The 26,110-nt window shown below is 38.9% G+C and overlaps 1 protein-coding gene across 1 annotated transcript in view; it reads right to left on the bottom strand.

The window, feature by feature from the left end:
• The window catches only part of mcu (mitochondrial calcium uniporter), a 96,334-nt gene extending 72,602 nt beyond the window's left edge, over positions 1-23,732 (bottom strand). The window contains exon 1 of the mRNA XM_051917703.1: positions 23,524-23,732. Within this exon, the coding sequence (XP_051773663.1) occupies positions 23,524-23,643 (120 nt within the window). The 5' untranslated portion in view covers positions 23,644-23,732. The remainder of the gene's footprint in view (positions 1-23,523) is intronic.
• Between the last annotated feature and the right edge of the window lie 2,378 nt (positions 23,733-26,110).

Below are 26,110 nucleotides of genomic sequence, written 5' to 3'. Positions count from 1 at the left end.
AACAGCGACTTAAAGTAGCATCTCGAATACTGTCTATATCAACGTGAGTCAAGTCCATATTCTCTTATTAGTAACCATAGCGACTGTGACCAAAATAATATCAAATATGGCAACGTCCAAAAAAAAAAAAAAAGGATAAGTCTTATCACCTATGGCATGACAAGAGTCTAATCAATCTGAGCGTTCATCAGTCAAATCTTCATTAACTGAGAGCAGCTTTTTATATCTGTGTGGAAAGAGGAGCATTTGAGTCACTCATAGAACAAAAAAAATGACAGAAGCAGTGGAGAACAGTGTCTAGATCTAAAACCATCAACCACAACATTCTTTTGAATAGACTCAAAAATTATGTTGGCATTAGTGGAATTGCATTAGCATGGTTCAAATCATACTTATCTGACCATTATCAGTTTGTAGCAGTAAACGAAGACATGTCGTACCGATCACAAATTCAATATGGAGTACTGCAAGGCTCAGTACTAGGACCGTTGCTTTTCACTCTGTACATGCTACCCTTGGGAGATATCATTATGAAGCATGCCATTAATTTTCACTGTTACGCTGATGATACTCCGCTCTATATTTATTCAAGCCCTAATGAAACTTACCAATTCACAAAATTAACGAAATGCATAGCTGATATAAAAAATTGGATAACTAGCAATTTCCTACTACTAAATTCTTAGACCTAAAACCTTCAGATGACATACAGCTCATATATCCGTCACTGCAAGTTACCGAAACCACACATGAAAAGCCATAACACACGGCAGACACGCGTTAGTGCTGCACAGAGAGGCTCTCTCGCAGTGCAGTTGTCCAGTCCTGTTCCGTTCACACAGCGTGGGTTTCCTGAGAATGCAGTTGTGAGAAAATTTAAGGGTGTGAGTTGCTGCTGTGTGAACATGGCCTTAAAAAGCCAAAGTCAACCCTTTTTTTTCTTGAAAATGTATGTTTGGAATGTAGGGCATGGCCAACTTAATTCGCATTCCAAATAATGAAATGTGGGAACCAAAATCTTAAGATTCTGAATTTTCCTCAGTCGAAATGTACATGTTTGTGTATCTGTGATCAAATAATCTCAGCTTGTGAAAACGGCCTATCCTCACTGATATCTGACCCTGACAAGCCCCATAAGGATAGTGATGGTCAACTGCTTGAGGTTTCCAGTGGAGAAGGGGTGTTTTTATGACACCCACCCCCTTCATTAGAGTCTGTCATTAGTCATGCACTGCAGAGAGCTTTGATTATATTACTGGTCACTGGATAGTACTTACCACTCTGAGCCCTCATAGAGAAGCCAACCCATACTCTTCCTTGAGACTTACCCACACTGAAGTTCAGATAAGCGTTTCACCACTGGCTGAGGAATATTGTTATGTACTTTTTTTTCAACAAGAAATTGAAAGGCTTGTAATGACAGGACAAACTAAAAACTCTCATGGAAAGTCTTCAACAAACATTTATTCTAGGTAAATGCAAAACATCTGTTTTAACTACCTCCAGACTCTTTCATAGGCTTAATTAATTCTTGGTTACATATGCTATTTTCTTTCCCCATGAGAGGATTCATTAATTTCGAGCAAGCTTACTAAATGTAAAAGGTAACTGTGTGGAAGAATATTTTACATAGAATGACAAATTTGTCGAAGTCCACGTCTTTTGAAGAACACTTGATCGACACTATGGGTATTTCTACAGAAAAAGATTCAGTGAACCACAGTGCTGTATTGATGCAAGGCCACACAATCAAATAACTCTGAAAAGAAATTTGATATGGGCTTAGTGAGTCAATACAAGACCGCATTAGTCTGGGACTAACACTACAGCTGCATGTTAGAGAACACATTGACAACAACTCAGTTTAAACCCGAGAGGCTAACTGCCAGTGCTCTTAACGTAAGGTGTTAGTGTCGACCAGCTGGATGTAATATTACACATAGCACACATAAATGAATGGAGTGTGTCGGAGTGGGCGCATTTCAGCAGGCTGAATTGGAACTTCCTGAAAAAATGCAGCGTTTCCACAGCAACTCCATGGTGACTGGGAAAAGTGTGAGGTCATATGTGCTGTGGATGCCATCTCCTCACTCCCTGCCTGTCTGAAAGAAGCTTGCCCTGAATGTTCATGCTTCCTCTTGAGCTGCGCGTGGAACACTTCAGTCTAGATTTACATGCCTTTGTGGAGTCGCCGCAGGCTCACCCGCTGCAGCAATTTGCCAGTGAAACAAATCTTTTGTGTGCATGTCTGTTTTCTGTGCAAGAAAAATGGGAATCCTTTTAAACCACAGCCTCTTATCTTTTAAGTTTCTCTCCCTAATATTGCTCTGGCTAATAAGAGGGAATCCTCAAGGATACCCTGGTGAACTGGAGATTTGGGCACTAAGGGATCCTATCAGAAACACTGCTGGCTATAGATTAACTCTGTTGTTCTTCTCTTTTTACTCCTACCTCCATTTTTCCTTTTGTTCCTCTTCTAGAAGGAAAAAAAATTACCAATCAAGATGGCAGAGCTATCGAGAATAATCCATTTCTCAGCTCAGAACTTGAAACATGATACACTTTGAGGATATGAAGCACCGGTGGACTATTGCAACCCTCAAGGACTACAGATAGGTCCATATCATTTGACTACAATCTAAAACTTGTTTTTTTTTTTATAAATCCCAGACCGCCACTTGGTTCAGCCTGTTGGGTCATTTTCACATAGTTGTGTAGTTTTGTGTAACCCACTGCTGGGTTACAGTCTAACCAGCAGTGGGTTACACAAACTACTGCCTCACAAACTACCCAGCCTGCTGGGTTACAGTAGCCCACTGCTGGTTTGCAGTTTAAAACTGTATCATGGATCATTTGTCAACGGTCATTTAGTCTCCTGTTCTGGGAGAGAGCTTTCTCAGGTGATTGTTGTGAATCATTTTGAGGTTCACTTGTATATCAAATAATTACTGTACGGTAGTATTGTCAAAAGTACAGACTTCGGTACCAAGTCAGTACTGAAATTTAAAAAAATGTGACGCTTTAAACACTGTTGATTCATAAACAACTCTGATTGGCCATTGTGTTCACACGCACATCAGATATGTCTGTGATTGGCTACAATGATCAACACTTCAAAAACATGTTATAAATATACATCAATGAGGCTCTTCACCAAACGCTTACACAGATACACACAGGAGCGTTTGAAAGCAGGCGTCTATCAGCGGAATATCCACTCATAGACACCTGCTTTCAAATGCTCCTGCTTTCAAAACGCTTTCAAATTCAAACACTTCCATGTGCTTTCAATTGATCATTGTAGCCAATCACAGACATATATGTTGAGCGCGTGAACACAATGGCCAATCAGAGGTGTTTACGAATCCGCTCAACAGCACTCAAAGCATCGAAGTCGGTACTTTTGACAACACTACTGAACAGACAAAAACATCTGTAGTTTCACCCTTGTTTAGTAAAGTTACCATTGTTTGCTTCGCTAACATTGTCAAATTTCCTAAGTTTGCTTGCATTGTGAAAGATGCGACACAGCCATCAATTAAAATTATTTGATTTAGACTATTCTTATTTTGTTTGTTTAATATTCATTTATTTTCTAAATAGACAATGGTTCATTAATATAAATAACTATATAATTTACATATATATTAAATAAATATATATATATGAATAACCTTTGCTGCAAGAAAAAAAATTGAAATTTTATGAGGTAAAATTAGCACAGTTTTTAGTCAATATGCACTGTTACTTTAACCCAGCATGTGTTTTGTCCAAAATGAATATATAATATAGCATAATGATAACCGATAAGTGTCTGATATTAAAATCAGTACTATTTTGCCTAAATAAATTACAAATAAAATATTCAAATGAAAAAAATCTGATAGTATTACAAATTATTTTAGGCATCATAACATTATGTATGGTTGAAGTGAGTGTTAGAGAATCAGACAAAGGTAAATAAGTGTAAAAAAAATAAATAAATAAACATGCACAATTAAATTCAATATCGGGAAAAAAAAAAAAAAAAAACAACTCTAATATACGTCAGTGACCAATATGATGCAGATATATTGTGCATTCTTAATTATTAGCATTTGTTGTACATGTAAAAAGACATTTGTTGTTAAACTCATTTTTTAATAAAATGTTCTACAGTTATTTCCTCAGTTTTAGAATGCAGTTCGCATTATATTGCAACAGTCTGGTGGTTTATCAGTTGCCAAGGAGACCTGATGTAATGCTTTACACCAGGGTGACCCTCACACACTCCGCTCTGCCTACTAAACCCCTCCGAGAGTTAATGAGTGCGTCAAGGTTTTCCTTTGTTTTTTCTATTGTCTTATTTCCCTTGTGGCACATAAAAAATCATGCACTGCAAATTCTGTTTGTCTGTGCTAGATCTGGCATAACTACTTTTTTTTTTTAAAAAGTCAATTAGTTGTCCACAACATTAGTCAACTGGTCGGCCAATGAATGCTATAAAAAGCACATAAAACTCAAGTCATAAAATTCATACCCAAAACATCGACCAATGGTAGAACTAGTAGAGTAATCCTAGTGTGTGTGCATGTGTGAGTGTTAATATTTCTATTTACAGGAGCTTAAGGACTTACTTTGACAGTGAAATTAACCTTGCATCATGTTGAAGACATTCAAATTAGGGATGTGCTTTAAAAATTGTTTACAGGCGATTAGATACTTTAAATGATAAATACTATATGCCATGCCAAAATTACTCACGGTAAAACGGTCAGGTAGATGAAACGGCGTAAGCTTGCAGAAGGAAAAGTGTGTGTTTGTTCATCCATCATTGGTAGCGGGAAAACCCGCGTCACTTTGACAACCTATAGCTGAAGCAGGGCTGCAAATCTCCTGCTCAAGAGCCAAGGCTGACAGACTGATCCACAGCGCAAACTCTCCCATCAAACAGGCTGTTTTCCCACAAGACTCGGTTGACAAACAACACACACAATTGTGCCTTAACCCCCTACTAGCCAAGGCAACAAACAAGTTAACCTCACATTCGTTTATGGAATTACAATGCCTGCTTTCATTTCCAGTTAGGGTTCACTGTACGGTCATGTGGAGTTTCAACAACTTAACGCATCATCAGACAAATCAATTCTTTTATGTGCAGGTGAAAATGGTAATGCCAATAACTGAAACAGAATGACATGATCATCTCCTCTGAATGACCTCCTATCCACTAAGGCAGGACAGAGTATACTTTTTAGCTACTGCCACCTGCGGGTACAGAAAGGCATTTCTTCTTACGCAGGCGCAGAACGGACATGCTACTTGGCCGTCGGGTGTCGAGCGTCAGTTTGGTGTGTCAGGGCAACTTTGGACCCAGACGCTTGGTGTGTGCCAGGTTTTAGATGGTGGAAGCGTGTCCGAGTTATCAAGGTCCCGCCCACTCCCGCAGAATATATTGCAAGCACACGCCCCTGAACTTTAACCTTTTACCTGACTGCTCCAATTCTGATGTCTGTTGACTGAAGTACAACTGAAGGCTTTTTAAAATAAGGTAAATACGTACAACTACTAACCACATAGTCATATCCTGAAAAAAGCCAGTTGTTGCCTCTGTGACTACTTCACTCAATCACAGCTGTCAATCATGATGTCACACCCCCGTTTTATAGTATCAAATAACTAACTAAAATCAAACTAATAAAAAAAAAAAAAATGAACACTTGAACTAATATCAGCTTGATAAAAACTGCCTTAAATGACAGAAACCATCTTTGGAAAAAATTTATTTAAAGAGTAATTTGATTGTTTAGTTTGGCTCACGTCCCATTTGATTACATGGAGAGGGTGGGGTTTATGACCTATACAGTATCCAGCCACCTGTGGGCGATTGAAATGCTTTGGCTTCTTTTTTCAGGACGTGTGCGGCACACCCAGGTTGTGCCGTCTTACCGCCCTCCTTTATTTTCCATTTGTGTTTCCTGCAATGATGTTAAATGCTAAACACAAACTTAACTTTTATTGAGCAAATGCCAGAGACAGAAAAATAAATAAAAGACAATAAACAGACAATTTGTGTGTCACAGAATGATTCGCTCTTTTTGGAGTTATTCGTTTGCCAGTCAGCTTGAATCAAATTCAATAAACTGTGTTTACAGTGACCAATATCAAATTGCTATTGCTCTTTGTGGGTGGTGCTTCGTACATTTAGCAACAATGAACTTTCACAATGGACAAGGCACTTGCTTTAAATCTAGTCCTGTCTTCTTCACCTGCAAAAGTTTGGAAAGAGTAAATGTGACTGATTCTTCCTTCATGAAACACAAGCAGAGGGAAGGTGTAAATTGTTTGTAAAACCATTCTTTCTTAAAAAGTCGCATTGTTTACTTAAGAATGGTTTCATTAATGCTTTACAGAAGTTGTTCTGAACATTTCTTGAATGAGGCCCAATGTGTAGCAGCATTTCCAAAAGGATTCTGCAGTGGAACACTGACCCACAGGCACCTGCGGAACATGGGAACATTGACTGTATCCACTTAGGGGCATCGTGCGGCTACAGAGTAATGAAACAGCGGGAAGCTGAGTCATCTTCAGGACCACCATTACTCAGCACAGACACAGCGGCACATGCTGAATTAAGGATGAGAGTGCCGCACAACTGCCCTCATTATCTCATACACTTTGGTTCAACCATGAGAGCTGGTTGCAGCATTCCCTCTCATGACTGCTTATTTAACATACACTATAATAGAGAGCTTAGAGGGATAGTAGTGAAAGCCATGTGGAGTCCGGCAGAGCCAGATGGACAGTACTCACACTGCCTTCCTACAGAACAATTAATGTTCGGCTACATGGACAATCAATCCTCTGGAAAGGCTCAAATGACAGTTGAACAGCTAACCCACATATGTCTGACGATTAGGAAATGTGGAAGATCTCCATGTTTCTAAACACTTTAAAAAAAAACACAATTACCTAAAGCCCTGTTATGTAGATTGACAAAACCACCATGTTCGTCTTACTGACAGCAGGCGAATTAAAAGCTCTGTAACATTTCTGTACATGACAAAGTGGCCTCCGCATTGGATGTTTTGGATTCTTTGCTTCCATGCTGGATGTAAGGGATTAAAGTGGAGACTAGGGTGCAAGGTCTCCATTATCATTCTCATTCACCTCAATGGACTACTTGCTTCATGATGTACTTTCATTTTTAAATATTGTGGCTTGCTAGTTTCCGGTGTGAAATTTTTTTTTAATTAATCATATCTAACATTCCTTTTTCTTAAAGGATGAACATTTATATGCTTTTGAAAACTAAATGTCCCCAACACTTGGGCCAAAGTTTGTGTCTGAATATAACAAAAGAGGAAACAAAACTAGATAGCTGTCTAAATATATATTTAACCTAAGGAATCCAAATTTGATTTTACCTAGTAACAGAGAATTAAACATATGAAGAACCAATCATATTAGAGAGAAATTATGTAATGACACTGCACTTAATCCTGGGTTATCGTCGTTCTAAACGCCGCTTTTAACCCTGGGTAAAGGAATGTTTCACACTTGTAATTTAGAAAACGGGGTTAGCACCGTTTTTTACCCAGGGTTATGAAACCCTGCTCCAGAACAGGGTTAGCAACCACTTTTGCAGTGCTAACCCCGCACTGCAGTGCCAAACTTGTACAGTGTGAAATGATGCAGTGTTAGAATGTTAGAGCTAGACGCTTAGCAACAGACAACCAATAGCGTACTCATATTTGCCTGCTTTGGACAGTCATGGAAACACTACGCATTGTAAATAAACAGTAAATTCAGTGTTTGAGAGGAAAAATGTCAAATTCTGACAGAAACAGGTTGTGTGCTGTGTTTATCCAATCAATGACAGGGATACCGCAAATAAGAACGTTAACCCAGGATTTAGGAATATACAATGTGAAACGTCAGCTTATGAATACCCCAGATTAATTGTTATCCTGGGTAAATTATGAGCAGTGTGAAACGTGAAGCAAGATAACCCAGGACTCTGTTTACCTGGCATTTAGAATGACCCAGGGTTAACTTTTTCAAGTGTGAAAATACCTTTAGTGGAGCACTAGAGACCTTATTCCCGAGTGATAGTGCTCATAAGGGGCGAGACATCATCCGACTCAAAGCAGGTGTCGAAATGAAGACGCCTAGTAGAGTATAATTTTTTAGACACCAGTGAAATATCACAATTTTCAGGTACAGAAATTGAAAAATGTAATCAAATAACGCTATTATGAAAAAATAAAATAACACTGCTTAGTCTTCACTGTACAAAATTAATATAGATTAATAATTATTAAAAAGTTTCAAAAGTCATTCAGTCAAGAGCAGTGAGTAATTTTCTCTTTGTATTTTGTTGTTAGATTAACACTGAGGACAAAGACAGCAGTAGGTTTATTAGGCTGCTGTCACTTTAAGAGCTGCACGTATCCAACAGTTTACATTCACTTAAGACATAACCAACTATGTTAATGCCTATACAGGCATTTTGACATAATTTTGTGTGAATTTGTCTGTTCAAGCGCAAGAAGAAAGAACTTGATTTAATAGGCTATTCGCGCTGACTGAGAGGCAGCTTTCTGGACGCATGCTTCAGATGTTTGCGCACAGAAAACTTCTTGAAAACATCATGTGATTACTGTACCGCCTTCCTGTAATACTGTAGGGAACCACTCGTTATACATAAATCATGTAACAGTTCATGTTTTTACATACGATTTAGTTTTAATCCAAATGAAGCATGTGAGCGATCAGCAATCAAGAGCATGCAACAGAAGTTCTCGCTCTCTCTCTTTACCGTCAGTTAATGTTAGTAATATGCTACTCGTTTTACTGTCATTGCTCTTGCCATATCCGACCGAACTACAAACTTTCCAATGATGTCTGTGAAAAAGAGATGCAATTGACAAGCTAGGGCGTCTCTGCCACTGTGCGCTCAATCCATTACGTGTGTTTTGCTTATCAGCTCACGCACAGCAGCTATAATGTGAATATTTAATTTGTTTAATATTCTTTTAATTAGATACATTTACTTCATAGACATCCTTCTCTGATATATCCATGTTTGCTCTGTTGTCAGTGTTTCTTTGTCTGGACACAAGCACTGTACTGTACACACTGCATGGTATCGGTTGTTAGTATCGGAGAATTTTAACCGATTTTTTTAAGTACGAGAACACGAGTGCAATGGTGCATCCCTAAAGATGATAAACTGGCATTAAGCAGTGTAAAAAGCCCATTTGAGGCAGCATATTGTACAGAAAACCATCCAACAGATGTTGAAATAGATATGGTAGATTAATTTTTGTATCTTACAAGTTTGGCACAGTTCCAACTACACTTAAATTATTATACCAAGATGCACTGTGATGAATTGTGGCTATTGATTCACAATGTGTATCATATCATGATGAGGTACTAGTCTGTGATGCTCAGAATTGTACCAATTTGCTTAAGCCAAGATCCCACTACGTGACTCAAAACAACGAGATTTTGGTACACTTACTGACTGTTTGTGACTGCCTTGACATTGCCCTCCTATTCCTAGTCACTTTAAGCTCATCGAAATAAGAACAGGAGCACCACATGAACATAAACAACTGTAATAGACTGAATTAGAAGGAAAGTTTTGGATCATTGTGACTAAAAAAATCATGGGAAGCCAAAATAGTCAGTTATGATTCTCAGCAATAACTTGGAAGATGTGGATCAAAACTCTAGTCCACTACCAATTTTACCCTACAATCTAATTTGCTAAGTCAATGCAGGCAGACATGTGAAAGCACATCTCTGAGTAAACCGAATCGGCACGTCGTTGTCTAAGGTTTATTTTTCCAATCTCTCATCCCAGAGGATGCCAGTGTGAGAGGCTGCTTTGTTACATTTAATAAAATCAAGCCCCAAAGGTTAACAGATCAGTTTGAAGGATGGGTTGCTTTTCTTGTTTTTCCACTAAGGAAAATTTTCCTCATTCTTTTAATTTCTTCCTTTTCTTTTCTTTCCTTCTGTCACCTTTTTCCTGTCAACCTCCTACTCCCCAACATGCTTAGCTTTTGTGTAATTATATCGATTTCCTGTTGTGATACAGAGCTTAAGTGGACGAAATCAAGCTCCACAGAGTCCGCCTCCCCTCCCATACCCTTTTCATTCAAAGGGGGAGGAGGTTGTGGTGCAGACAGCCCACCGAGAACTCAGCGACAGGCCTGGCAGGACGAGGAAGTCAGATGGGAGCTTGCAGAGCAACTGTGTCCTTGGAATATCTGGGTCAAATACACTCGCACACATTTTTACACCAAAAACAAAAACTGATCAGATAGCCGGTGTGAAGGGTTTTGCGCTTGTCTATTGTTTGCTCAAGAAATGTGCAGTCGGGGTAATCGACTAGAAACATAATATGGCAGCTGCTGAGCCAGTCGGAGCTAGATTGTTTGTTTATGGAGTTCTCTGAGTGCTCTACGGTAAATCTGGCAGAGCGCTGTTGTTGTGGTAACTCATTACAGTGTAAACACAGATTTCAGGTCATCATGTGGACACCCGGGCTTGTTTGTGCCAATTTAATTGCGCTAATTAGCCAGTATAATAATATGCAAGTAAAGATTTCCCCTAACCCCTCCATTAATGATTATTCATCTTTAAGCGTGCAACCTTTGTCATTGAATTCTTAATTTACTAAAACAGGTTCATGAAGGTGACTTACTGTGGAAGTTTGCATGCTGAAGAGTAAAACTTTATAGGGACAGTTCACCCAAACATGAAAACCCTGTCATCATTTTATTCACCTTATGTCATTCCAAACCTGTAGGACTTTTTCTTCTTTGGAACACAAATGGATACATTTTGAAGAATGTAATGGCTACTCTTGTCCATATAATAAAAATGGTGACATGCATTGTTGGGCCCCCCACTATGAGAGTGTTGTACGATGAATAGATTGAAATTTAAGTCATTATTCAGTGAAAATCTTGCCTTCTGCAGTCCATATCCAAGTATGGTGCCTTTAGACACACCTCTTTATGTTTGACATCAAAGATGTTGTTGCATCAATGTGATGTGACCAATCAAAGTGTGAATTTGCTATATCCAAACTAAAGAATAAGCAAAGCTTCCAAATTAATCATTTATATTATGGTATATTTTTTTCTCACACAAAGGTTTTGTTAGAGAAATTTAGTACACAAGTTATATTAAGTACATGCATAAAACTTTTATAGTTTCTAAGTAAATTTGACACATTAATATGAATTCTGTTATGTTTTTCTGTCTGCCCTTTGTGTTTGAGTTACATGTGGCCTAAGGATTTGAAATACAAAGCAGAAGTATTTCATACAACATGAACTGTTGACATTGCAACAGATCCACCACAAAACCCTCCATAAAGGTCACTACTTATCACTTCTCCACTCATTTCCCCTTAATTACCTCTCACAACAGTTTCACAGCTTTTTACAGTTTCATAGCCACAGCCATATCGCCCTGTAGCCCAAGACTAGTTGCCCACTGAAGCCAAGCAGGGTTGAGCCTGGTTGGTATGTAGATGGAAGAATTGATAACTATATTTGCATCCACGACAACAAACTGTAACCGTCTGTTTATTCTAAGCTCTTGCGCTGTGGTTTCAAAGTGTGTACAACGTCATTAAACATGTTTTTTGCTGGTCTTGTTTCACTTACAGGGCTTTAACCATCAGATTTCCTCAGCATGCTATGTTTCGAGTGAATAGCTAGTGTAATCGATCTAATCTAAGGGTGAATTTAGCTGATGTAGTCAATATAGTGGAATAAACACACCACCTAGTCTTTTTCATTGCAACTTTGAAGGAAGCAAGACAATGATGTCGAAACTAGCGCTGGATACCTGAAGTAATTTTATGTTACATTGTTTGCTAGCCTGGCATAATGATCTCATCTCCATTAATACTTCTCTTTATTCCAAGGGTATGACCGATAAATTTCCATATATCCATTTTGTTTAAAGTGTCCTTGAAAAGGGGGTTTGACTCGTCAAACAGTGGTGGGGTTTTCTGGACCTCTGCGATTAACTTCCCCACAATGTCGTCTGCCATTTTAAATGCATGAGCACTTAAATTCGAATGGATTCTGATTGGCTGTCAGTGTTTTATCATTCAGCAGCTGGAATAAAAAAAACATTCTGAAAATGATCCCAACGAGATTGTTTCTCTATATTTATATCATTATAGCTGTGGTGTGGATTCTTCTTTTGTATTTAGAAAGACTTTTAGAACTACATCTTTATAGTTATCTTTATAATTATCGTTCTTGGTGTGAACGGGCTTTTAGTGAGGCCAGCAGGGGGTGCTCAGTACATAGTACAAAGTAAAAGCGCTATATAAATGCCTCATTCATTCATTCATGTACTTTTCAAATTTCAAATCCAACCCCACTGACCCTGGCAATAAGCGAAAGGGGTTTTATTAACTTTCCTCATCAAAGTGAAGTCTTTTTGTGCAGAATGCTGTATACTGTATGTTTTCCTTAAACTTTGAGGTACAAAACAAACATAACAAGCCTGAAAATGTCAATGCCCTGCACTGATAACCCAGCATTTCGATCAACCATGCACAGGGAATATCTCACAAGTTTAGAGCTCAAACCAAAACTCTTTTTTTTGAACATGCAGAACCAAAATGCTTAAAAATGAATCCACACTATTTAGTTCCACATGGCTCACTATAAACCAAAAAGGGAGGGACAAGTAAAAGGTAGAGGTTGGCATAGGTCTTTGAAAAGACAGACAGTGGCTACACTCCGGTTGTGAAGCAGTATGCTAACTAGGCAGTGCGAGATAAAAAGGCAGCCATTAAAATCTGCTGATAAGAATGACAAGGGCTGGAAATGCAAATAAAGTAATCTCTTACTCAAAACCTCAGTAATATGCAAACATTCCTGATGCAATTAATGCAATATCTGTTCATTTCATGATGCTCTATGCAGTCTAAATGCCAAACACTGACTTCAAGCCAAGTCAAGTCAACTTTATTTATACAGCGCTTTATACAATACAGACAAAGCAGCTTAAGAGTGATAAAAGGAAAAAAGAAAATGATGTCATTATTCAGCTGAAGTCAGTTCAGTGTTGATTTAAATATATTTAAATACAAAGGTAGGGTTTTCAAAAGTACTGGTAGTTTGATTACAAGAAGAAAAAAAAAAAGAAAAGAAAAGAAAAAAGGGTGTTCGTCCCATGTGATAATGTGGCTGCATGTGTCAAATTTGCTTCTTGGTCTAAAATGCCCATCCTGACAAAGTATTAATGCAAACTTTAAATTAATGTAAACAAGTGGGACAAAAACAGTATGTGTCAAAAAATTAAAAGAAAAAAATATATATATCATGTGTATGTGTTCTATTGCTCTATAATTAGTTTCTTTGTTCTTTTATTTTATTACTCATTTATACTTGATTAAAATAATTACTTGGAAAACTTATGGTGTAATTGAGAAATAATTGAAGGCTACATGCTATATAATGCTCATATTAATATTTTACTTTTAAAACTAAAGAGTGGATATTAGTTTTTGCAATGGTATCAATTTTTTTTTTTTTTCATTTGCAACAACTATGGAAATACTGGGAAGCATGACAACCTTAGCTATAACATCTTATAACTTATGACAACTCTCGGAGTGTTTGGCGTGGTAATGCATATGACAATGTTGATGTGTTTGGTTTTGGCAATATAGATCTGCTACACTGCTGCTGCTGCAGAGCAAGTACCCAACTCACTACTGCCAAATCAATACATGACACGCTGTAAATGAGCAAATAAGACATGCTGCTGCAATACAAAATAGCATACAGATCTATACAGTTGGAGCTGGGGAAGGTGGAGGGTTTCTGAAAGCGCGCTGCAACTGCTACAGCAAATGCCAACCAAGTATTTGAATGTTGAGCAGCGAGCTCAATGGCTACTGATACAGCAGGAACCAATCAGCTGTGCCCTATGGAGAATGATGTGATTGCAAACAGACTGAGTTAAGGACCTATCAGCCTGCGCCATCTAGAGTTTCATGACAGAACTTTGCTTTCATAATAAGTTTAACCTATTTCTTCATTGCCCGTTTCCTGCTTAAATTCATATAATTCATATTCCATTAATATATTCCACAATTACATCACTAGCAACTTCTTAGGGCTTAATATTTCCCACCCTGACTCCAAATGACAGGGTCACGAGTCTGCCAAGCAGGCAATCACTTCAGACGCTCATATTACGGTTTGGGAGTCATTTATGAATTTCCAGCGAGGTGCTCAAAATGATGAACTACTTCAAATCAAATAAGGAAGATTTAATTTATTGTTGTGCAATTAAATAAAAGCTGAATAATGAAAATGCCTGGAGGAAGGTTAATAATGATGTCCAGAGAGAAAAAGAAGAATGCAAAAGGTGATAAAAGCAGAGTGGGCGTACTGTTGAAATATGACCTTTAATGACTGAAAATACACATACCTGCAAACCATTAAACAGACATTTTGGAGCACATCATGAAGCATTTCAAACAATTACAAACCCAATCACGCATTCGATCAGCACTACACCAACCCTAGTCAACATGCTGCATCCGTCCGACTGGAATCTCAGCTCAGGTGACCTTCGTCTAAAAGCCTAATTTACCAAGCTGATGCAGATCCTCAATGGAGAGAGATTTGTTTTCCTGTCAAAAGTAATGACATTGTGGTGCGTCCAATATTCACTAACCAATGAGAGGGGCCAGGCTTCGTAACAGTGTCAAAATCTAGGGGAAACATCAGAGCACGGGGTAACCAACTGCCTCCTCATCCATCATCATATTACTCTCACCGGCCTCCATTACTGCCCGCATTAAGCATGACTTGCACCTACGGGCAATAAGAAAACACAGCGAGCTGCCCAGTACCACTGAGGAGGTTGAGCCTTCATGTAAGGGCAATTATACTAAAAGCAGCTCTAATAACCTTCAATATTGTCACCTAAAATGTTAAATACTACCCTGTCCTCTCCATACTCATGAACCACTTAATTTTAGCCTACTTAAACTGATTAAGTACAGATAGAAGATGGCTATAAGACACAATAATGCAAAAAAGATAATTGAAAAGGTCTTCATTTAAAGCTGAACTTTATGTCTGGCAAAAATTATGTGGTTTGACAGAAATTTAAAAGGCTCTGTTCCAAAACCTAGTTAAGACATCATAGGCATGCTACAGGCACAGAGGCTGTTCCAAGAAGTCAACGTAATTTAACCAAATTCTCTAAGGCAAAATTTTATGTATCCTTGAAATATCATGCACTGTGAAAAAAATCATCCAAAAAGCTGAAAGCAAGAGAAATGCTTGTTATAACACTTATTTATTCAATACCCAAAAATAAAATATATATAATTAAATTAAAAAGGACGTTTGGCTAAATTATGCGGTAACACTTTAGTATGGGGAACAATTCTTACTTTTAACTAGTTGCATATTAGCTTGCATACTGGCTGTTTATTGGTCCTTATAAAGCACATATTAATGCCTTATTCTGCATGACCATATTCTACATCCCATACTCTTACCCCATACCTAAACTTAAACACTACAACTACCTTACTAACTATTAATTAAGCCCAAAGTATAGTTCACTTTTTACGCATACATGAGGGTCCGCGTACATTTCGTCATCAGAAGAGTATGCGCGTACTGTACACCGCCGGTCGCTCATGCACATTTGATTTTTTATTTTTTTTTGCAGCAATTAGTTTATCCACAAGGTGGTAACCGTGCCCTGGGGGCATCGATTCACAAGGTAGTCAAAGAAAAACTGCATAAACAGAACAGACCGGAACGCATGCAAGCTACAGCGACAATGGAGGCCTATATAGACGACAGATTGTGCAAAGAGGTTAGAAAGAAACCTCATTTGTACAACTCTAGCATGAAAGAATACAAAGACGTTTACATGGTTTGTAACTCGTGGCGAGAGATTGCTCAAAACTGCGCATGCGTCAAACGCCTGTATATGCGTCCGAGTCAAGTTAAGTATACTTTCCAAGGCTGTGTGTTCGACTGTGCACGTACACTAGCGTACACGTAAAAAATGAAGAATACCCAGGGCTTAAAGGGATAGTTCACCCAAAAATGAAAATTCTGTCATCATCAGCAGTAAATTAAGAGTTTTTTTGACACAAAAGTCATAGTAATTTGTGTTCCCCATACCAAAGTGTTAGCAATTATGCTTATTAAAGTACTGCGCTGTTAGCTTAGCAATATGTAATTGCCAAACTGCATTAATATCAATTGTGATCCATTGTATCATTTGAAATTATATAAAGTCTTCCATGCACAAAGATTGGTATTTGTAAGAGATACAGGGTTGCTGGCCATTTAGGGAGTTACAAATTACATTGTACACAGAATGTTGCCCAAGAAAGGCAGCAGACCACAAGTCAGCTCACTATTGGAACAGTCACTGGCGTCAACCTAAAAACATGTTGTCTATAGATGGATCCTAAATTGCATACTGTCTAATAGCTACTACTTGAGGAACAAATTTTATATTTGTTAAAAAATATGTTGTCGTTCTCATCCGTGGCCACATGGGATCCACTGGATGCATACTTTAGAATCTTGCAGAAGTAGTAGGTGATCTGGCTACTTTTCAACTGTTTTATGAATTCTATGAGTTCGGACATTTAACTCAATCCACTGCTCTTCCCCTCCTAAACACTAGGAAGTAAGCATATTTGGACATACGGTATGAGATACAGCTGGAAGAAAGCCTTCTGTTTATGATGTTGTCAACCACATGAATAATTGGAATTCCTCTATTTAAGCATTTTGTGTTTATATTTCTGTGGGGAAAGGATACACAGGGACCCAATGTTGAGCTTACACAGAGTTTACATCTGCACAAATGTATGCAATAGTAATAGTCTACTGTATAACTGCATCTAAGGATTTAGTATGGTTAAAGGCACAACTGTACCAAGCCATAACCAGGTGTACAACCATGAACACTGAACCAATGGATCATCTTTTCATTAGACATAAAGGAACAGTATTGCATAATTTTGAGCTTATTATTCAGCCCAGAGTTTGCCCTTACTGACATTCCTCAAGGCTGAATAAATGACATGCTCCAGTGTTAAAACACAGAGACCTCCGTTTAAAAGACTACTCCTTCTTAAAATCCTAATCTGTCTAATCAGCATCCATATATTGATTACTAGGTGTGTTTGCAAAGGCAAGCATTACTATGACTATCCATGCAGCCATAAATGGGAGAGATGTGCAAAGCTCCATAAATCAACACTAAAAGAAAAGTGTTTTTGTTAATACCATAGGGTCCAAAACAACACTGGACCTTATTAATCTTTATTGATTGAAAAAAAAAAAAAAAAAATCTTATTTTGTCTCATAAAGGTTCAAAACTACATGATGATGAGTAAATTATGACACAATTATCTTTCTAGGTGAACTATTCTAGTATGATTAGACTGGTTTGTCCACTTTTTTAAAGTGCTTGTGGCAGGATGCTCTAAATTGTTGTCCCATTCATTGTGTATGGCTTTGGCGACAGTGCTTTAGCAGGGATAAAATGTAAAAATCTCACTATTAATATGATCATGCATCTAAGCACATTTTAACTTGTCAGCGTTCTAGTCACAGCAGTGCTCTTTTTTATCAACATAAAGGATGGTTGTGTGCCTACAGAAATCTGAAAACATAACATAGAGCTCCTTATAACAGATAGAAGAATGCTTTATGGAGCTGTCCACTGAGAGAGATAGGCAGACCAGTATTATAAAAGCACATAAATTAGACAAATACAAAGCCACAGGAACACATCAGTCATGTTGCGTTGCTCATCAAGCATTGTCCTTTTAGATCCATAATTAAGGATGATCACAAACTGGTATTCGGTTCAGAGGCAGACGAATTTCAGCTGGGACAATGTTTACACCTGGTATTAAAATGCGTTTTGGTCAATCGGATCACAAGTTGGCCAAGGGAGACACGTACCCATTTACACCTGGTGTTTTAATCTGTCTCTTTCGTCCACTTTCAATCACTTCTGTCCTGATTTCTTCGAAGGGAGGGTCAATGTATGGGTTTTTTCAGATCTTTCTAATCGATGAAATGAGCTCATGCAATTTACATATTAACGCGACTGGAGACAACAGGAAAAAAAAACAAAGAGCAGCAGCGCTTGTTTCTGCTCTGAGAGCCACAAGACCGGCAGAACATGTTGAGTGCATGTTAGAAATCAGGAATGGTGAGAGTACATTGTGCTTGGTACGTTTTTCCTCTCCAAACCAAACTTAGGTCTTCAGCCGACAAAGTTTAAATCCCATCTGGCTAGAGCGCTTCCCATAATGTTTACGCATTAAGTCAGTACAAGCTCAGAACGTTTTAGACCCCATTTACACCTGTATTTAGCGTCGTCCACTTGTGATCCAATCGACCAAAACACATCTTAATGTCAGGTGTTAACAGTGCCTGAGAGTTGCAATCTCTGTCTAGACCAATCTCCTTCTGTTCCTGCTACTCTAGATCACTGAAGCCATTCAGTCAATCACGACGGCAGTTAATCGGGCCACTTAAATCCAAATTGGATTAACACGCTAGGCAGGGTTGTAATTCAGAACCGGTTCACTTAAAAACATAAAAAATAAATAAAAATACTGGAACCGAATGATTTCATGATGTTCATATCACAAGGAGAGAGTGACAAGAAAACTTTTTATCCAGTAGGTAATAACGTTCCATTTTAAAATTTTAAAAATGGATTGTCACAACGTCCAAAATTTTTTCATGTTGACAGGCCAGGTTCAACACGTTTGCTGCCATGCCATGAAAAAATACTCATATATGCTTGCTTGAGTTGCTTCAATATGATGTGATCACTGGTATTTAATCGTCTGTGTAAATACCAATAATTGGGGGCAGTCGTAGCCTAATGGTTATAGAGTCAGACCGGTAACCCGAAGGTTGTGGGTTTGAGTCTCAATACCGACAAGAAATGACTGAGGTGCCCTTGAGCAAGGCACCTAACCGCCAATCACTCCCCTAGCGCCACAGCAAAAATGGCTGCCCACTGCTCCGGGTGTGTGTCCATGGTTTGCAGTGTTTGTTCACTACTCACTACTCCTAACGTGTGTGCACTAACTTAGATGAGTTAAATGCAGAGGACAAATTACCATATTTCACTTTCACAAGCAATTCATCTAATGTGTTTTGAACGGAGCATAAACTTTGTACAATGGCTAGTATGACCAAAAAAGATCTCGGAATGTATGACTGGAAATTAATGCTGCATGTTTCTTTTAACATCTCTAAGGTATGCAACGGGACGCACCTCCCAGAATTCATAGCATTGCCCTGCAGCTGGCTCACCCTCTGCATAAGCTCTCTGCATATGCTTGAAGCAACAGAGTAAACTCAACAATTCGCTGCCCAGATTGATGACCCTTAAAAAGATATGACAGAAAGCCACTGGAGTGGACAGAGAGATCACAGGGTGATCTACTACTTCTTCAGATGAATATACTTTGTTTTTCAGCAGTCTCTGTGCTTGTCCACATTCAAAAAAGGAGGCTTTTATTGAACAGTTGAGTCAATAAGGAGCCAACGAGAGTTAAGTGCATATCTCAGGGGTCTGACATCAGAGTCAGGATTAATATCTGACACCACGACTGGCATTTCAGCTTGTGATCCAAGAGGAAGTTGTTTTTCATGGCACTCTCCACTGCTTGTGTCCAGCTGTGTTTTTAGACACTCAAAGCCTTGTTATTTCTCCTGAACTGCATAGTCCTTAGGGAAACGTTGTGCTATAGCAATTCGTTAAACACCTCACAGCTGTGCTTTGGATTTTATGATAAAACGGTGCTTTGAGACTTGGTGCTCAGGCAGCATGGTCTTGCTGTCAGAGACCTGTCACTGCTGTGTTTAAACCTGACAGTTTGTGCCTCGCACCGAAAACACTATAAATGCCAACAGAGCCACAAATATTCCTGCCCAGAGGGAAATAAATAAATGACACAAGATTCATGATCAAACTGGGATTGCTTAATCCAAGGGCTTACGAGTCTGCTGGTGTCGTTCTTTGCCAAACTGAGAAGGTATAGTTCTGTAAACAACTAAAAGATTATTTAATTGCACACCACAATCTCATCAAAGAATACATGTTTAAGTTCACACATTAAATTTCAAGTTACTTATATTTTTGGCAAGAAAACCCATATAAAGAAAATCCCTGAAGTGGCACCATCAGTGATAGCTTCAGATAGTATTTACCATAGTACCGTCTGATTACCAAATGCATATATCATGGAATTTAAAGTATACAGTAAGGAACTTCAAAGAATACCACTGCATTGCCACAGTAGCAGTTTTTTTTTTTGTTTGTTTTTTAAAAATCACAACCTAGATTTATTGGAAAAACGTGCCTCTACATTTTTCGAAACTTTCACAATTCAAATGAACACTATAGTGGCAGTAAAACACCAACAACTTTTATTCCTTTTCACACAAATCATGATTAAATGGGCAGATTGTTGATTAACAAAGACTTGTTTTTGCACAATGCTGTCACGACTTGCATGATCTGTAAACTACGTTTGCATCACATAATAAGCTCCATATGTATGGCTTTTCTGATGTAGTAAATTTGCTCGTTAGCTGAACTGGTTCAGCATTGCATGTGCAATGTGGTGCACTCAGGTACGAGTCCTCTTAAAGGGATAGTTCACCCAAAAATGACGAACACAATCAGAAATATATTTAAAAATACCCTGACTCTACCAAGCTTTATAATGGGAGTGAACAGGGGGCCTGTATTAAAGCCATCCATCATAAATATAATCCATAGAGCTCCAGTGGGTTAGTGAAGGCCTTCTGAAGCGAAGCGATGGGTTTTTGTAAGAAAAATAACCATATTTAAAACTAAACATAAAACATATTTAAAACCGTATACATCGATTTGCGGCGCAAAAGTAACCTCTGACACGATGCATGACCAATGACGAATGCGGAAGCTCGGAGGATAGAGCAAAACAAAACACCGGTCACAAATTTGAAGTCTTAAACGATAATTTTTAAAGAGAAATGTCAGAGGATTTCGATAAGAAAAGAGGAGTTTGTTGCACAACCCTATTTGTTTGAACTGCGAGAGGCGTCTAAGCTTATGATACTCCTACATCCTGCGTCATTCATCGCATCAGGGGTTACTCATTTGCCGCAAGTCGACTTGCACAGTATGCGTACGGTCATCAGGCAGAAGCTAGTTATTTTATTTATAAAGTTTTAAATATGGATATTTTTCTTACAAAAACACATCTCTTTGCTTCAGAAGGCCTTCATGGATTATATGTATGATGGATGGATGCATTTTTTGGGGCTTCAAAACACACTTTCCCTTCACTACCATTATAAAGCTTGGTAGAGCCATAATATTTTTAAATATATCTCTGACTGTGTTCGTCTGAAAGAAGATAGTCATATACACCATGGATGGCTTGAGGGTGAGTAAATCATGGGATAATTTTCATTTTTGGGTGAACTATCCCTTTAAACATGAGTCACGATAAAACATTTATAACAAACGCATTTTTATCTTATCATGTTTCCTTTTGTTAACACAGTCAGTTAGATTTAGGGTAGCGTTTAGTGTATGAGGTAGGCTAACACGATAGAGCACTAACCTTTTAGCACCACTAAAAGGGCATTTCATTTCTGAACCGCAATGTACATGAAGCAACAAAAACGTTGCCAGAATCACATTTAGGAAACAACATCATATCGTTTTGCAAATGTCGACACAGGCACGTTTTTCTAGTAAGCCTGGGTTGAAAAGTCATTGTTTACCATGGTCAAAACTGCCAACTTGTCCAAAAACAAGTACAAGTACAAAGTAAGTTTGTAAGTAAAATATGGTACTGTAAGCTATAAAATATTGCTGTATATTAGCAACATGACAGTGTACCAAAACATGTTTTTTTCTATGCTATCCATTGTCAAAAAAACCATAGAATAACAATATGCTTTGATAATGTGGGAAATGAAGTATGTATACGTAAGTATAAAGTATTTTATCCAGGCTATGTATTGTAAAGTTCTTCAAAACATACCATGGTAGTACCACAAAGATATTGCCCAGAAAATATGGAATAACCCCAGCACTTTATATGTACTTTTACTAAATGTGGATAGTTAAGTTATCTTTCTATCTATGGTACTGTCCGCTAACCTAAAGAATAAAGCTGTATATCCATTATGCTAGTGTTCAAAATCAGGCTATATTGTCATGGTAATACCACAGTTCTGAGATGAAAGGGAACCCCTGGCCCTCCTCCTCACATTCTTCTCGTTTACTAGAAAGCCAGTGAGGTGGAACAAAGCAAAAGCTACAATGATGGGGTCTCAAGAACTGAATATCAAGAACCCGCATGTTTTTTCTCCAGCTGATGAGCTTCCAAAACATGCTAGAGCGCCATTGAGCAATGCGCACTGGACTTTGCTCAAAGTAAAACCCACAGGCTTGCCGCTGGAAACGGGAAACACCCGCAGGAAGAAAGGGAGGAGTGTGGGGGTAAAAAGGAGGAGTGACATAGTTAAACGAGGAACTGAACTGAACATGCTTGCCTGAGAGAGAAAGAGAGTCTACTCGTTTTCCCCCAACAATGACAGTACTTCAGACGAGCAGGGGGCGTTCTCACTGACTGTACGCATTCTTGCGTTTCGTCTGCACTGTTTTTTATTTTATTTTATTCTGAGTACGCATGCGTCAGACGGACGTTGCGTTGCGTTGCGTTTTTAAGACGGCGCGTCAAGTTAAGAATTGTTCAACTTTTAAAAACGCGTCTCGAGAACGTTCAAACGCAACGTCCTGTGTGAACGCAGGAGTCATGCCGCACTGTCACTCTCTCTCTCTCTGATCGCATATACACAGTACACACACACACACACAATCGGACACTGCAGTGGATCAAACACTCTCACACGGTCCGTCCAGTTCGGCAAAGCTTGAAAGAACACGTTGCATGCTTGAAATCATTGAAGCGATCCAATGCCACGTAATCAATCACGGAGAGCGTATGATGTGTCACGGAGTTGTGCGTGCAGTCCGCGTTAAAGTTGAGACCACTGTTGCTTTCAAGGTTATCCTGGAACGGATCGCACGGAACCCATGCGCCAAAAGCGCATCCGATCGCTCGCGTGTAAATTCTCTAGCATGCATGCAAACTTGAAATGTAATGTTCATACATGAGTCAAGCCATGACACTGACTGCACATGTGTAAACGGGACGTCTTGTACAGCTAGACTGAAAGTGTACTGGTTAATGATGCAGCACTGCCGATCATCACTGTGCGATGCACGACAACACTCAATGCGGACAGAACCGTCCCAAACCACTTCCTTGGTCGGTTGTTTTCATCTAATCCTCTCCAGAGGAACCCAGCCCCCTTATCTCTCCCCTCACAACCCTCCCCTTGTCCAGCAGCAGCGGTAGCAGCCCCATGTTCGGTTTCCATTCCAGGAACTCACCGTTCTTGTGCTCTGATGATGTCGCTGTGAGGAGACACCGAATGCGGGGAAAGCAGAAGAGGCTACGGCGCCGCTGCTCCGGGACAGGAGGAGGACCGATCTACACACTTTCGCAGCCATCTCTGGAGTGAAACCCGGCCGAGAGAACGCAAGTGCTGCGGGCGAACCGACTGAGACTGTTGGAGGAAAGGGAGGGGAAATAGGAAGGGCTGCTGGGCTGGGCTAATATTTCATACACACACACGCAGCACTACACACACACACGTATAGCCTACACAACAAAATGTTTTAAAAGAAGGTCGCTGTAGTTCCGCGGTCGAAGCAAAGTATTTCTAATGGGGGAAACTCTGGAACAGTTAGAATATTATATCTCATAAGGCATTCTGAAATGTCAATATAAGGAAGTGGTACACTGAAACACCACGGTCTCTAGGACAACATGAAAGGAGAGTTTTGATTGGCTGAGCGGTTACCTGCTGGCACCGCTCGGAACTCTTTTCGTCCAATGAGAAGAGGCGCAGCTCTGTAGTTTTGACAACTTGAAGAGAACGTCAGCCCAACCAATCAGAGAACTCGGGACGCTCGCGCTCTTATGTTCTCTCTCTGTGAAAGAAAAAAAATATTAAGTTTATATCTATTAAATATTATTATAAATATTAAACCACTAATTCAAATCCTTAATGTTTTCTTTCCAAAATTATGTATTTTGAGAGACATCACTGCAAAGAAAGTAGTAGTTGTGCCAAACGCAGGCTACTTGGTGCATTACCTGTTTTGTCAGCCATGTTAAAGTGCCCTTTTTAAATGTTCCTAATATTGTTTTGGGAGTCTCCTACAACAGGTTTAAATGCATGCAAGGTCAAAATATACTTTCGTTTTCTCATAATATACATTTAATTTCACCTCAGTTCTCAATGATTGGTAAACGGTTCGTTAGAAGCAGTTCAAAGAATCAGTCTCTTTAAACCCCTCCTTTCCGTGAACTTACACTGCTCTGATTGGTCAGATGGCCCAATCCTTTGTGATTGGTCTACTGCGCGCACCGCGTGCCCATTGCCATAACTGAATGACAGCTATCAATTCGCAAGACATTGTATACAATGTATGGACAGAAAAGATAGCATCGATTTTACCATCAATTCGAGCCTGAGTCCGAAATTGAAAGGTCTGAAGTAGTCGATCAACCAGAAACTGATTGGGAATCACGATTGGAGTATGACATTTCTCTATGGTAGTGTCACCTTAGTTTGTGTCATTTATAAGACGTGATAGCAGCGTCTAGGGGTGCAATGGTTCAGATTACTCACGGTTCGGTTTGTATCACGGTTTTAGGCTCACGGTTTCGGTACGGTTCGGTGTGTGCTATGTTCAGGTAAAAAAATACTACTGTCAAATAAAAATAAAGAAAATAAGAACAAATAATCAAACAGCACAAATAAATACAGTAAAGCAAAGATACAAATAAATAAAGCTTTTCAGGTTTTTCATCCAGTTTTCAGGTACAGAAAATGAATAAAGTAGCTAGTGTTTAAAAGTGGTTAAAGTAGTGTTTAAGTTCACTTAAAGGGTTAGTTCACCCAAAAATGAAAATAATGTCATTTATTACTCACCCTCATGCCGTTCCACACCCGTAAGACCTTCGTTAATCTTTGGAACACAAATTAAGATATTTTTGTTGAAATCCGATGGCTCAGTGAGGCCTGCATAGCCAGCAATGACATTTCCTCTCTCAAGATCCATTAATGTACTAAAAACATATTTAAATCAGTTCATGTGAGTACAGTGGTTCAATATTAATATTATAAAGCAACGAGAATATTTTTGGTGTGCCAAAAAAACAAAATAGCGACTTATTATAGTGATGGCCGATTTCAAAATACTGCTTCAGGAAGCTTCGGAGCATTATGAATCAGTGTATCGAATCATGATTCGGATCACGTGTCAAACCGCCAAACTGCTGAAATCACGTGACTTTAGCGCTCTGAACCACTGATTCGACACAAAAGATTCATAACGCTCCGAAGCTTCCTGAAGCACTGTTTTGAAATCGGCCATCACTATATAAGTCGTTATTTTATTTTTTATTTTTGGTGCACCAAAAATATTCTTGTCGCTTGAACTGATTTAAATATGTTTTTAGTACATTAATGGATCTTGAGAGAGGAAATGTCATTGCTGGCTATGGAGGCCTCACTGAGCCATCGGATTTCAACAAAAATATCTTAATTTGTGTTCCGAAAATTAACGAAGGTCTTACAGGTGTGGAACGCCATGAGGGTGAGTAATAAATGACAGAATTTTCATTTTTGGGTGAACTAACCCTTTAAGACATAACCTACTATGCTTGCTAGGATACTCGCCAAGAGGGGCATGTTGATATAATTTTGTGTGAATTTGTCCGTTCAAGCACAAGACTTGAAAGAGATCTCAATATTTGCGCGCTGTACACGCACTTCCGCGTGCGCGCTTCGGATGAGTGCACAAATCTTCTCACAGCGCGCGCGTAAGTTCTCTTTCGCGACTTGCACTCAAATGTTTAAATTAGCAAGGCTTAAATGATTTTAGTTTAAACGCAGACGTGTGCTGT

The sequence above is a fragment of the Ctenopharyngodon idella genome, chromosome 13 (assembly GCF_019924925.1).
Source record: "Ctenopharyngodon idella isolate HZGC_01 chromosome 13, HZGC01, whole genome shotgun sequence".
Taxonomy (NCBI): domain Eukaryota; kingdom Metazoa; phylum Chordata; class Actinopteri; order Cypriniformes; family Xenocyprididae; genus Ctenopharyngodon; species Ctenopharyngodon idella.
The sequence above is the reverse complement of the archived record's forward strand: the minus strand, read 5'-3'. Positions and strand labels throughout refer to the sequence as shown.